Source organism: Centruroides sculpturatus, unplaced genomic scaffold, assembly GCF_000671375.1.
Source record: "Centruroides sculpturatus isolate CEXI.00-Female unplaced genomic scaffold, Cexi_2.0 scaffold519, whole genome shotgun sequence".
Taxonomy (NCBI): domain Eukaryota; kingdom Metazoa; phylum Arthropoda; class Arachnida; order Scorpiones; family Buthidae; genus Centruroides; species Centruroides sculpturatus.
Genome location: NW_019384900.1, coordinates 372,614 through 387,429, shown reverse-complemented (window position 1 = coordinate 387,429; position 14,816 = coordinate 372,614). Strand labels below are relative to the sequence as shown.

At 27.7% G+C, this 14,816-nt stretch overlaps 1 protein-coding gene and 1 non-coding gene across 2 annotated transcripts in view; both read right to left on the bottom strand.

The window, feature by feature from the left end:
* Window positions 1-3,447: 3,447 nt before the first annotated feature.
* Window positions 3,448-3,611, bottom strand: LOC111631485. The gene has a single exon (XR_002757708.1). It is a non-coding gene; the product is annotated as a U1 spliceosomal RNA (small nuclear RNA).
* Window positions 3,612-10,563: 6,952 nt separating this feature from the next.
* LOC111631481 (immediate early response 3-interacting protein 1-like) overlaps window positions 10,564-14,816 on the bottom strand; it is a 14,031-nt gene continuing 9,778 nt past the window's right edge. Inside the window, exons 2-3 of the mRNA XM_023375727.1 lie at window positions 12,632-12,733; window positions 10,564-10,814 (exon numbers count right to left, since the gene is read on the bottom strand). Of these exons, the coding sequence (XP_023231495.1) occupies window positions 10,759-10,814; window positions 12,632-12,733 (158 nt within the window). The 3' untranslated portion in view covers window positions 10,564-10,758. The remainder of the gene's footprint in view (window positions 10,815-12,631; window positions 12,734-14,816) is intronic.

Here is a 14,816-nt window from a genome sequence, read left to right as displayed (position 1 = left end):
AACTCCATCTTTATTTAGTATTCCTTCCAGCGTTGCAAGATTTGGCTACATTGCGCCAAATGTGGCTACTTTTTTAATTTGACGTAAAAAAATATCATTTGGCGCTTTGGCTACTTTTGGGGCTACATATCATTTATAAATATATTAGTTGAATAAAAATGCACTTTAAAATGGTGTTTCGTCGCTTTTTATTAATCAGAGACTCAAATAAACCAAATATTTGCGTTTTATCAAATAAATGAATTTATCTAGTTAATCCTTAAATATACTTGTATATTGGGCCACAAGTATATATAATATATACTTGTGGCCCAATATACAAGTATATTTAATTTTTTAATTATATTTTGTTTCTCTGGGCCGCATTGGAAGAAGTCAAGGAGTGGCCCAAAACTCCTTGACTTCTTCCAATGCGGCCCAGAGAAACAAAAAGGTTGGACACCCCTGGTTTAGATCTTAACATTTTTGTAAACATACCAATTCCTCGTAGCGCACCGTAACGGTTGTCTGAATATCCACCAACACCTGCATTACGTATTTTATGGGCAGCTCTGTTTATAAAACGAAGAACAATTTAAAATTGCATTGATTGGCTTTGCGCGAGACTTATAGTTGGGATAAAAATTTATAAAACGTAACAATTTTAATTAAAAAGTTAATTAAAAAAGTAGAATTTTAAAAAGCATAGAACAGAATTGCCGCTATTACTATCATCGGAAATACAAACAGTTTTCGTGTTAAATCACTGTAAACAGGAAACTAATTAGGAAAGCATTTAATAGATATATAACTACTATCAAAATATATGCAGATTACGGCAAACTTTTAAATAACGTGATGTAAATTGTCGATTAAATCTCGAAGAGAGACAACTGCGGAACTTTCGGTTTGTTGAAATGTATTTGTTTGTTATGGCAACGCAACACTTGGAGGATGCCTTCCGGGAGATCTTTGTAAGTGTAACTGGTCCCTATTCAGGCGTTACAGACGTGGAGAAAACCCGTAAAATTCCACATGGCCAGCCCGCCCGAACTCCAACTGTTCAGAGAACGGAACTAGTGGACCTTGGATTGTATGATTGACAGAAATAGTGCTTGTGTGCCATAGATGACTTTGGCTGTGTGACATTTTTTGATGCTCATTCCTTTATATATGTGTAGCCTATATGCGTATATATATCATATATATACGTGTCGCCAGTGGGGGTATAATGGGTCTGTAAACCTCTTTTTCTGCCGTATATGGTATACATCAATTCAAATTGTTCTTACACTGCGAAAATGGTTATGGGAACAGTTCAAATGGAAATGATCAGAGTGCCACTTGTTTGGCCGTAAAAAAAAGTCAATCTGAGAACTTATGGACCATGTAGGCTATTTGGTGGGTTTGGCTTCCCTAGATTAGTTGTTTTATGCATATGGATCACAATTTGCAAAATATTGAACTACATGGTTTGTGAAAATTTCCTTAAGAGGACTCGACTGTACTAGAAACGAAAATAATCAGAAAATATTGAGTATTTATTTATTTATTTTATTTAAAAATAAGAAATATATTATTTTGCCCTTTTTAAACTGTGTCTCATTTTACTGTAATAATATTGAATATACGTATTTACAATTAATATTTTCTTAAATAGTGTCGTCTTTATTTCATCACGTAGATTTCTCGTTATTACTAAATTATAGCCTATAAATTATACAAATATATAAGGTTATTTTATCCCATATAATTTATATATCTATAGGCATCACCATCCTTTTTGTACTTATTTTGCTCTGTAGGAACATTAAACTATATGAAAATAAATTACTTTTTCCTAATGTTTCACTGTGTATTACTAGATATGAATGATATACTAGAAATTATATCATCATCAAAAAATAAACATATCATTGTACACTCATTGAAAATTAATATAGCCTATATTTACTTATATTAAAATTTGATAAATAATTTAAATTTAAATACAGTCGACCTGTAAAGGTTTATTGCAAGAGCTCATGTTAAATTTTAGGATAAAAACAAAGAAAAAACACTATAAACACAGATTTTATTATTAAACGCTTTTATTTAACTTGTTTTGTATCACCCTCAAATTTCATCTACTTCTAATTAAGATAGAAGGATGAAACACGCCTAAGTACGATGACAATTCATTTTAATGTTGTTTTAGGAGTGGCCACATCCCCATCATCCTCCTCATCCCGAAATCCGATAAACATAACTAAATGTAGAATTTAATCATGTGTTTATGTGAATGCAATTAGAAATGTATAATATATGGTAGGGTGATCCACTCCAACCATTTTTTTCAATCTCTAAAAACATGACCAATAAAAGCGGTTTTTTTTTCTTTTTAATACATTAAAATTATTATATCCGCCTTTATTCGGGATAAGAAGATACTTTGGATCATCATTTAACTAATAATTAAAAGTCATATAAAATAATAAATATTAAACTCGACTTCATTCATATATAAATATATGAAAGCAATGTCTTAGGCCCTATATTTTATGAAGTTTACTTTTGAAAAAAATTAAACCAAATTACATTATATACTAATTTACTTACTTAATGTTCATTTAATTATGTCAAATGCTAATTGAAGAAAAATCAGGGATAAAAATTGAAATTCTTCGCGCTTAAAATATGTAGGACAAATTAATAAATTGAGATCCATTACTAAAAATAAAATATCGNAAATGTTGAGTCGAATTAGTCTAGAATCGGTTAATTTTATAGAAGAAAACCTTTCGAACAGCCTTAGTCCGTAAAGTTCCCACCTATCGGGCTGCGATTGGCTCATGTATTTAATCATTCCTACAACGTAATTTTCGGTTAGCGTGGAACGTATCTAAGCGTTATAGGGGGGTCTACTGTATTTTATTTCTTGAATGTTTCTTATTAATATTGAAATTATTATAGTTTTTATTTAATAAACATATGTATTTACATGTACAGAAAATTCTTTACTGTATAAAATATATATAAAATAAAGCATACCTTTTTCATTGGTATTATACTACGTAAAAATTATTATTTTCATATACATTACTTCGTGTAACCGAATATTAAAGAAATTTATCAAGGCGTTTTCAAAAATTTTTGAATAAAAATTCAAATTGTAGACTTGTGTTTGCAAAATTTTGTTAAAATTAACGTATTAAAGCATACGTATTTTATACATATAAAAAGCCTGTTTTCTGTTAGACAGACGGAGCAGTAAGTAATCCATCCTTTAAATAATATTTTCCATAATAAATCCTAACTTGATTATTTAATAACGTATACGATAGCCTAATACAAATGCGGAAATAACGTAACCAAAAGCAATGGCGTTAAACTGTTTAGAAATACAGATTAACCGATATCACTTTCCTACCAGATCAGTTAATGTTATTTTAATTAGGTAGAGCTTAGCTACTCTTTGTTAGTAAATCGAAGGGACAGCGCGTACGCAGTCCCCGCACACAAAAATTTCACGCCCCATCTATTCCACTTTGGAATAGTGGCAGGTGTCAACTCAACCCAAATGCAATGGTTAAGTCTCTACCTAGAGACCCCCACCTTCTTGATCATGGGTGATCTCGACGCAAAGTAAGTATGACCGATTGCCTTCCTCTCCCCTTCATGAGTACGCAACGATGTATTTGTCTACGGTGTTTTCTCACAAAGGGTCGTTTCTCCGCCGCATTTTAAATATTTTCGTTCGATGCCTTTTGTTAAACGTACGGTTTCTTGCTGTACCGTCGACTTTTTTAAGAGACTTTCTAAAATGCTTCCCTAAAGCTCGGTTTCGCGCAATGATGTCGTCGATCTCTTTTACGATATCGTAAATGAATTAAGTGGAGCGGTTTTAACGAGTGAGGAAGGAAGTGATTAATATTTCGATTAAGGATCGATAATGTTTGCCACCCTCTCCCGTTACGTTTTTCTTTCGTCTACGCGATTTAATGGAGGTGCTTTAAATAAATACTGTAATTTAATAATAGAAACTGCCGAATACTTATCCTCAGTATCGAAACTGTGAAATAAACAACAGAATAAAATATTTAGTTTCGTTTATTGAACCAAATAGTAGTAACACATACTACAATAGATGTAACGAGTCATTGGATACTGTAGGCCAACGAGTCGTGACTACACACAAAATTAGGATGATTTTAAATAGCTCTTAATAAATTTAGTCTCTTCCTCAATAGTAATGTTTAAATGAACGTATCTGATTTCTTTTCAATGAGTCAAGGACTCGCGTTGTTGGTTCCCTGAACCGAAAAACTATACTTAAAATGAGTTAAAAGTCTAATGTAATTAAAGTAAAATTATAAATTTTAACTGCTAATCAAAAATATAATAAAACAGTGCTTGAAACATAACAGAAAATAATAAGACAAAAATAATCTAAGGTAATTAATTGGCAATTATCAGTTTTATTATGAGGTCATAGACCTTATTTGACTTATATATATGTACTGTATATTCTTTGCAATATCGTTCAAGTAATTTAATTAATTAAAACAATTTTTAATTTTTTTAAACACTTTTATTTTACTTGATTTTTATATCCTCAAATCTTGCAACTCAAATTTCATCCAGTTATAATTAAGATAGAAGACTGAAACTTAGGAGTCACGTAAGTACAATGATGATGCATTTTAATGATGATGTTTTAGGGGGTGTCTCCACTCCAAAACCCAATAAACAAAACCAAATGAAGAATTTAATTGTGTGTATGTATGAAAATGCATTTCAGTGATTATATGGTGGGACAGTATCCATCCATCTCTATCTCGAAAAAAATTACCAATAAATGTGTTCTTAATGTATTAAAATTATTAATTATTTATTTCTGTATCTAATATAAATAAGAAATGTTGAAAAAATATCAGTAATTAATTTCTAGTTTGATCATATGATGTACAGAATTATATATACACATATAACAAAATTAAATATTAGCGTTTATAATTTATATTTCATTTCATTTATTTGTTTTGGCTTCTTCTGCCTTTACAAATGGGGTACAAAACTCAAAGCAACATTATTAAATTATAAACATTATTGTATAATTTATATAATATGTGAATAGTGTTTCTGTTCGTTATATTTTAAATAAATTTTGTTCATATTTATAAGAAATAAAATAATCTACTTGTAAGAATTTATTTGTCTGGGATTATATATAAAGGATTAAATAAAGAAAAACGATCAGAATAAAAATTAAAAGTTTGTCATCAATAAAGAAATATAAATATTAAAAGAAATAAACAGTTTTAATATTTATTTGTTATTAATTAAATTAAAAGTGTTAGGTAATTTATTAATTACCTAACACTTTTACTGATTGCAAAAAACACTTTAAAAACTTTTTTTTATCTTTAAAACAAAAACAAGTATTGTTTTAAAGTTTTGAACTGATTCTTTTTAACATAATTTGTATTTATGTTTCTTACACATTTACAAAGCCGCAAAATGATTAGTTAAATAATGATTACCTGCTACTAGCATAACAAATTCTGGAGGGACAGAGATTGGGATCCGCTTTCCCAGTTGGTGTAATAATTTGATATGGGCATTTCTGCTGCTCATAGCAAACTTGCTTGATTCACTGACAAAAAGCTACCCAGCAAGCAATGTTGAAACCTTGGAATGTGCCTGTAGTTTTCAACCCCAATCTATGCCCGATATTAGGTATCAAGAAAGAGCAAGGACTTTCAAAAAGTACATTACCTTCGGGTAAGTCTTTATTATGTCCTTCAAGTCTTCGAACTGGTGGCTTTCCTTCCGAGGTTATCCTGTATTGAAATTTGGTTCTCATAAAGATTGAAGCAAATTTGTGAGTTTTTGTTATTTTAACGTAATGCTAAAGTTTGGCGTGTCATAAAAGAACAGGTCCAAAAGTTTAACTTATAACATGAAATGACAGTAAATGATTTTTTTCTCCATTTATGCAAATTCATTTTAATACAATAAAGAATATTAAAAATTCTATTCTAAATATTAATGGATGGATGGCCAAGGCGGTTTAAGGGGTCAGCCTATCCTTCTGGGAATCCGGGATCCAGACGAGCAACTTTCACAGGAATTTTTCATGGATAGTCTGTCCAGGATTTGTTGATCCCATCCCTTACCACTTGGGTATGATTAAAAAGGCCATCTTAGTGACCACAGGGCGAGGTCAAAAATAAAAAGAAAAAAAAGTCTAAATATATTTCCTCTTTCATTTCATATTATTTATGTTGTTTTTGTGCCATTAACACAAATAATTATGAAACTGCCTGCAAATTAACACAAATAATAATTAATAGTAACTTTATTAAAAAAAAATGAATTATTTTCATAAAGATTCCATTAATTCTTACTAGAACTAAAAAATTTTCGATACAGTATGTCATTCGAAATTTTCCCAAATTCCAAAAAAAAAAATAAACCAGCATAGAGTTGCTCAACTTTCCCAGCAACATTTAAAATTTTGGTGGCACTATCTGTTGTTATATTTTATTTTAAAAACTTGTAATATTTTTAATTATTATAAAATGGTAAAAAGCATAATTTTGAAGATAGGGATGTGTTTTATTAAAAAAAATTGTTAATGCTAATAATAAGTAAAATTGTCATTAAGTCCGACCCTATTGGAGATACACACGACTCCCTTTATCTCCCCACCCACTCAAACTTTAATCAAGAAAATTTAATAACATAAATCCCACTAATACATGTGCTTTTTGTCGAAAATTTCAGAAAATTTTCGACAAAAAGCTCAGGAGTTATTAAGCTTCAAACAGTGAACAAATTGTGCCCCAATACACAGAAATTACCCCCTAATTTTTTTTGCATTTCTCAGCCATTTCAAAGCCCGTGTCCAAAAATATAAAAATCTTAGGGGGTCATTTTTTGACCAATAGCCATACTTTCCCTCTGTTATATATGATAGCCAGGAAAGTAAAAATAATAATTCAAATTATTAAAATTATCACTGAAAGATTATACTGTATTTATCCAGTGATAAATTCACTGATTAGTAAGTAAATAGAACATATCAAACATTCTAAGATTAATACAGTATTACATAGCAATGTCTAGTTTATACATGCAGTCTGGCATATCTGCTAGCATACATAGCAGATATGCCAGGCACTGCCTGAGCAAAATCATAAAAGATTCCTTTTTTCATTTTCAGTAGTAAATTTAGATGAATTTCAGAAATTATTTGAGAATCAAAAATTTTTAATATTTACAAAATATTAATAAATTATTTATATGAAAATATTCATTAACGATTTCTTTTTATATTAACATTGCCTACAGAAGAAAAATTTTTCATTGAAACCTCACTCTAGTAATTTAAAAACCAAAACTTAGATTTGTTTTTTACTATGTATTGCTTGCATAACTATGCATAACTAGAAAGAGAGGAAGAATAAAGGAATTGTCTTGACTATCCAGCAGTTGCCACATTATAAGTAATACGATTACACTATGTTCAGCAAAACTTTGGGTTTGATACATTTTTCCATGTCAAATTATGATAGAATACAGGTATACCTCGACTTACATTGTTTTGAGTTATGTCGTTCTTGATTATACATCATTTGTCAAAAAATATATGGAAAAATAAAAATCAAGTTTAAGTCATTTTATTTGACTTTACATCTGTCCACCACAAATATTGAAGTCGTAATATAACTATAAAAGTATTAAAGCACATAAAATCATATTAAAATACATACATTTACAGTAAATGTTAATATAATTATCATAAATCCTAAAGAACAAAACATGAAAACATCTGCATTTCTGTGTTGTCTTATTTAGCGGTCTTTAAGTGCTCAATATTGGTGTTTTCCACAGTAGCTCCAACATCTACTGTTTGGCGTCATTGTCAGTGCCACTCAATATTGGTAAATTTAATATAAATTAGTTTATTTTCTATTGTTGAGAAATAATTTTAATAACTGTATTTATTATTTAACCTTACTAAATCATCTTATTTTATAATGTCTTAGAGAAAACCACATTCCTTAGAGCAAACCACATTCACAAATAAAGAGTCCGTGATGTACTATAAACATTGCCAAATTGCAAACATGTACATTTACAAATATGTACTGTACATACATGAATTCGTAAATTTAGATTACTTTTTTCTGCACTATATTAAAAACTAAAATTTATTTGTTTGTAAGCTTAAAATAGATTCTTATTAACCATATATTATTAAAAATTCATTTATAAATAAAATACAAAACTGGGAATGGTTATTTGTGGTTTAGCCTACTGACAAGTAAATTTGACTTACGTCATTTATCGACTTAAGTCGTCTCTCCTAGAACCAATTACCGACATAAGGCGAGGTATACCTGTATAAGGATATGAACATTCAAAAATTGAGTTAGCTGGTTTAGAACTGATTTTAACCTCATTGAGAACTTTTGAGAACTGGATTATCCAATACATAAAACACTACAAAATGTGACCTGTCTAGCTTTTAAAAAACAAAGACCTGTTGTCAAAATGAAACCACTGATTTTATAATTTCATTACAATTGTTTACATTAGTTGATGAAATTTATGATGAAAATGAAATAACAAAATAAAATTCATATAATAATTCATTTAAACATGCTATCTGTAAATAAAATATTTTATGCTGCTATAAATAAAAATACTGTATTTATTAATTGTGCAAAACAGAATGATTACATTTTTTCCTTAACATTCAGAGTTGAATGTATGTTATATTTGTATTTAAACTATAGGCCTAAAATATGTCAACTATTATCAATAAGTAACAATAAAATCTGTAAAATAATCTTTTAAATGTGACAGTAAAAATCTACAAATACTATATATAAAATGCAATTCTAACTTAAAATATTTTATCAATTGTATACAGTAAAATTTATAGCAGCAAATCAAAATGTTTCTAAATTAACACAGAAAAAAATAAATGTAAACACAAATTATGAAAAATACTATATACAAACAAATTTCTGAAGATGATTCATTGACCAACTGGCACCAGCTCATTAAGATTAAATGGCTAGCAACATTTTTGCACATCACAGCTAGCCCACAACTCTTTACATTTGGAGGCTAGTAAACTTGTGTAATTTCATAAGTAGATCTCAATTTCACATTTTGAGCAACTGATCATTTGATGTAAGAAAGAATGAATTCATTAACTCATAATGAGTTAGTTTAAAATAATTTTGTAAAGGAACTGTAAATTGCGCAATTTACTTTATATGAACCACATTTTTATTTTCAAAAAAGTATTCAGGAAAATAAAAACAAAATTCATCCTAATGCATAATTTATCCCAACTAATTAGTCTAAACATAAATATAAATAACTAGAAATTCCTCTGTCAAGCATAACGGAATACTTTTTATGAGAAAGTAGAGATTGAAGAATTGAGAAGAGTAGAGATTTCAAGAAATTCAAGAGTTGTTAATATTTCTACAAATCAAGTAGTTTATACTGTCTGTTGTAACATAAAGAGCAATAAAACAAAATTTCACCTGGAGTGGACAAAAATAATAGGAGTTATAGTGAATTCACGTATGCGCACATAAACAGATTTAGGCCTTTATATTAAAATCTTATTTTATAAAATTACTTTATACACTACATTCTGAGTAAACACTCTATTGTCTTTTAAAAGATTTTCTTGCTGTCTTCCTTTAGTAATAGACACCTAAATATTGTTTTGATGATTGACATTGTGATGCTGTTTCTGTAGCCCTTGACAAAGCCATTTCTTAATTCCACATTGATAAAACAAAGATAAATTGTATGTATGTTAGACGAGCAATAATATTTTCTAACTAAGAGGCTCATTAGATTGTTACTTTCAATTGGATAATAGAATGTCACATGGTCACTATGAAAAGGTTTCTAAAAAAATGTATTATTGGAGTGACACAATGTGACTATCATTTTTAAGTTTAAATTTAATGAAATAAGTTTAAAATATGCCATTTGTCAAAATATTTAAAAATGTAACTTAAGGGAAATCATGTCGTCGAGCATTGGTGTCATAGTCACTGAGATCACCGATCTAAAAATCTATAAAATGTTTGTTCTATAGCTAATATTTCTGCAAAATAAGTAGCCTATACTTTCTGTCAGAGCATAAAATGAATATAACCAAAATTTCATCTGTACTGGACAAAAATTGCAGGATTTATAAGGAAACACATATAACATATATAACAGTTATTATATTAGTAATATAAATAATAAGCCATATGATTATAAGAAATAATATGTAAATGATTTGCTCACTAGTTACTCTCTAATTAAATCTCTCTCAAAATTAATATAATGAAAGAACTATCAGTTTTATATTTAATGCACAGTAATGTTACCTAAAAGTTAAAAAAATCCTTTGTTACTGAAACAGGATTTCATTATAATAATGAAATATTTTTGTTATGTAATAGCTTATTAAATGTGAATTTTACTCAAATTAAAAAAAATTATTCATCAAAAATCAGGAGAGAAAATTTAAAAATCATTTCAATTGTGAAAAACATTTAATATTCAGTATTAAAAGGTAAGAAAATATGATCATCTTCATAGAAAATTATTAGAAATTTAATTTTATGTACAGTTGTTTTAAACTTTATCAGTTGTTATGTACAAAAATAAACACATAAAAATCACTTAAATTATGAATAATAATAAATCATCATAAAAATGGCCATAATTACTTATAAATGTTTATTAAACCTTCATCTTCAATATTTAACCAAGGATAAGCTTGAATATAATGGTGAGGATATTAAAAAATATCAGAGGTACTGAAATAAAAATGAAAATACTTTTAAAAATCTTTAAGAAATTTTTAATAAAGAAATATAAAATTTCTCATTCAATTTAATATAATAAAATTACTTCTATTTAAGCTATTCGATTATAGCAATAAGCTTAAATGATTGATTTAAACATAAATAAATGTTAATATAATAATATTAAAATTACCTACATTCATTCAAAAATTATAAATAATTACAATCCTATGATATCAACATACATAACATAATACAAATAGATAAACAACTGAAGAACATCATATGCATACAGGTTCATGTGCAACATGGGGTTTAAAAAAATACATTATTTTTCATAATGTACATTATTAATTTTTACAATATAAGTTACAGGCATTTTTTCTTGTATTATTTTTTTATACTTCTCAAATGAGGGTTAAACTATCACACATCCATGTACATAGTCTTGTATGCATTTAATGATAAATAACAGATCTTGTAACTTCCATAATGTCATAAAAAATGACTAATATATTATTATTAAGAATAAACATTCCAATCATTTTAAAGGTCAATATTCATTGTAATAATTATTTTTTAATTGAAAAACATTACTAATTTACCTAATTTGCTTATTGAGAAAATAGTAGTAGTATTTTTTAATTTATCACTATTTATATTATTATGTAATTATTAGTAAAATGTAGACATTAATACATCTAAAAAAATAAATAAATTTTTTCTGACAGGTTAATAGCTATCTGAAGATTTTAATTTGTATATATTTAAGAGTGAAATAGGAAAAAATAATTATAAAGATATCAATATCAATGGTTTATTAATTCCAACAGAAATACAAACTGCTTTCATAATCATACATTATTAATTGTTATTTATTTTATCTATAATTTGTATGGTTGTTTGTGATCAATGATGATAACATTATTTAGAACAGAAAAAGTCACATAAAGGTGAAATTTAAACATTTTGATTTTTTTCTAGAAATGAATGGAAAAAATGTTTTGAACATTTAATGTGGACATAAGTTGAGTAACCAAAGGGCATCACATATTTTATTGGAGTAGATACATCAGCGATATCTGACAATATGAAACTTTCAAAAGAACATATTCACATGCTATTGTTCTATGGCCACAACACAATGAAGGCTCACAATCTAATCTGCAAAGCATTTCTTAAAGCATTCATGAGTGAACAAAGGTCAACCATCTGTTGCAAATGTCAAAGAGCTGACAGTGCAGAATAAGGTAATGATTTGCATTTGTTTGGCATCATTGTGATGGCAAACAAATACTAACATCACTGTCACAAAAGAACTCTATTGTGAATAACTGGATTGGTTGAATGCCAAGATCAAAAAAACTTCATCCAAAAATTGACAAAGTCCAATACCATCACAACAACATACCAACACATAGAGCAAAGATGATCTTAGAGAAGCTGGCCAGTCTGGTCTGGAAAGTTCTGCCTCATCCATGTTATAGCCCAGACTTAGTACCAACTGATTATCATGTATTTCATGCCCTACAGAACCATATTGCCAATATATAGCTCAATGTCAATATGACAATACCCGACACTCAAAACCTTCTTCAAAGAAAAACCCTAGTCATTCTATGGGATTGAAAGTTAGCAACAAACTTAGCATTGTGATTGACGTTGATGGTGATTATCTACCAGAGTGAACTATAATTGTTGAGTTAATTGTCAATAAAGTTTCTTTTTTCAAAATGTCTAAATTTCACTTTTATAACCTGATATCAAATCAACAATATTTTATAAATACTTAATTTAATACAATTAAATTAAACAGAAGAAATACTTACTCCTCATTACAGTACGAACTGAATGAATAAGATTAATCAACTGATATTTTATTCCTTGCTCATCACCAAAACCCCGATTAGCTTGATCCTTGCCCCATCCAACTGAAAATAATACATTATATTATATTAACTATAATGTTTTTTTGATAAACATTACATTACACAAAATCAGGGATCTTTTATACAAAATATAATAAGTCAGATAATTACTTTTCTGATATTTTTAATTATAACTCTTAAGTTGCCATCCTGAATAATGGAAACTTTAATCAATAAAACTGAATTAAGGAGATAATCTCATAATATACTAATAACAAACAAAATAACTTGAAATATATTAATTACAAACTAACAAACAGAAATTTAATTGTAAAATGTAATTTTTTTAATCAATTCTAATTGTGCTTCATAGTTAATATAAAAGTACTTAAAAGTATGTATTTTATTTTCATTTAGAACTTTTTCAAAAACACAATAAAAAGTTTCTAGATTTTTTCATAGTTATTCTTGAGGAATAAAGATCAAAAATATACAGTACTTCAAAAGCTTATTTTATGATAAATATTAAACAAAATAAAATGGTTATGTAAGTAATAAGAATAACAGAGCATCGATTATCCAAAAATGCAATTAACTGTAATTGACTTTAGATTGTGTTCATTTCAGAAATTATGAAACTTTTATATAATAATGATTGCCAATGATCTTCTATAGTCCCTCAATTGAGCTATTATAATAAAATTACTTCTATTTAAGCTATTCGATTANAGGGGGTCATTTTTTGACCAATAGCCATACTTTCCCTCTGTTATATATGATAGCCAGGAAAGTAAAAATAATAATTCAAATTATTAAAATTATCACTGAAAGATTATACTGTATTTATCCAGTGATAAATTCACTGATTAGTAAGTAAATAGAACATATCAAACATTCTAAGATTAATACAGTATTACATAGCAATGTCTAGTTTATACATGCAGTCTGGCATATCTGCTAGCATACATAGCAGATATGCCAGGCACTGCCTGAGCAAAATCATAAAAGATTCCTTTTTTCATTTTCAGTAGTAAATTTAGATGAATTTCAGAAATTATTTGAGAATCAAAAATTTTTAATATTTACAAAATATTAATAAATTATTTATATGAAAATATTCATTAACGATTTCTTTTTATATTAACATTGCCTACAGAAGAAAAATTTTTCATTGAAACCTCACTCTAGTAATTTAAAAACCAAAACTTAGATTTGTTTTTTACTATGTATTGCTTGCATAACTATGCATAACTAGAAAGAGAGGAAGAATAAAGGAATTGTCTTGACTATCCAGCAGTTGCCACATTATAAGTAATACGATTACACTATGTTCAGCAAAACTTTGGGTTTGATACATTTTTCCATGTCAAATTATGATAGAATACAGGTATACCTCGACTTACATTGTTTTGAGTTATGTCGTTCTTGATTATACATCATTTGTCAAAAAATATATGGAAAAATAAAAATCAAGTTTAAGTCATTTTATTTGACTTTACATCTGTCCACCACAAATATTGAAGTCGTAATATAACTATAAAAGTATTAAAGCACATAAAATCATATTAAAATACATACATTTACAGTAAATGTTAATATAATTATCATAAATCCTAAAGAACAAAACATGAAAACATCTGCATTTCTGTGTTGTCTTATTTAGCGGTCTTTAAGTGCTCAATATTGGTGTTTTCCACAGTAGCTCCAACATCTACTGTTTGGCGTCATTGTCAGTGCCACTCAATATTGGTAAATTTAATATAAATTAGTTTATTTTCTATTGTTGAGAAATAATTTTAATAACTGTATTTATTATTTAACCTTACTAAATCATCTTATTTTATAATGTCTTAGAGAAAACCACATTCCTTAGAGCAAACCACATTCACAAATAAAGAGTCCGTGATGTACTATAAACATTGCCAAATTGCAAACATGTACATTTACAAATATGTACTGTACATACATGAATTCGTAAATTTAGATTACTTTTTTCTGCACTATATTAAAAACTAAAATTTATTTGTTTGTAAGCTTAAAATAGATTCTTATTAACCATATATTATTAAAAATGCATTTATAAATAAAATACAAAACTGGGAATGGTTATTTGTGGTTTAGCCTAGTGACAAGTAAATTTGACTTA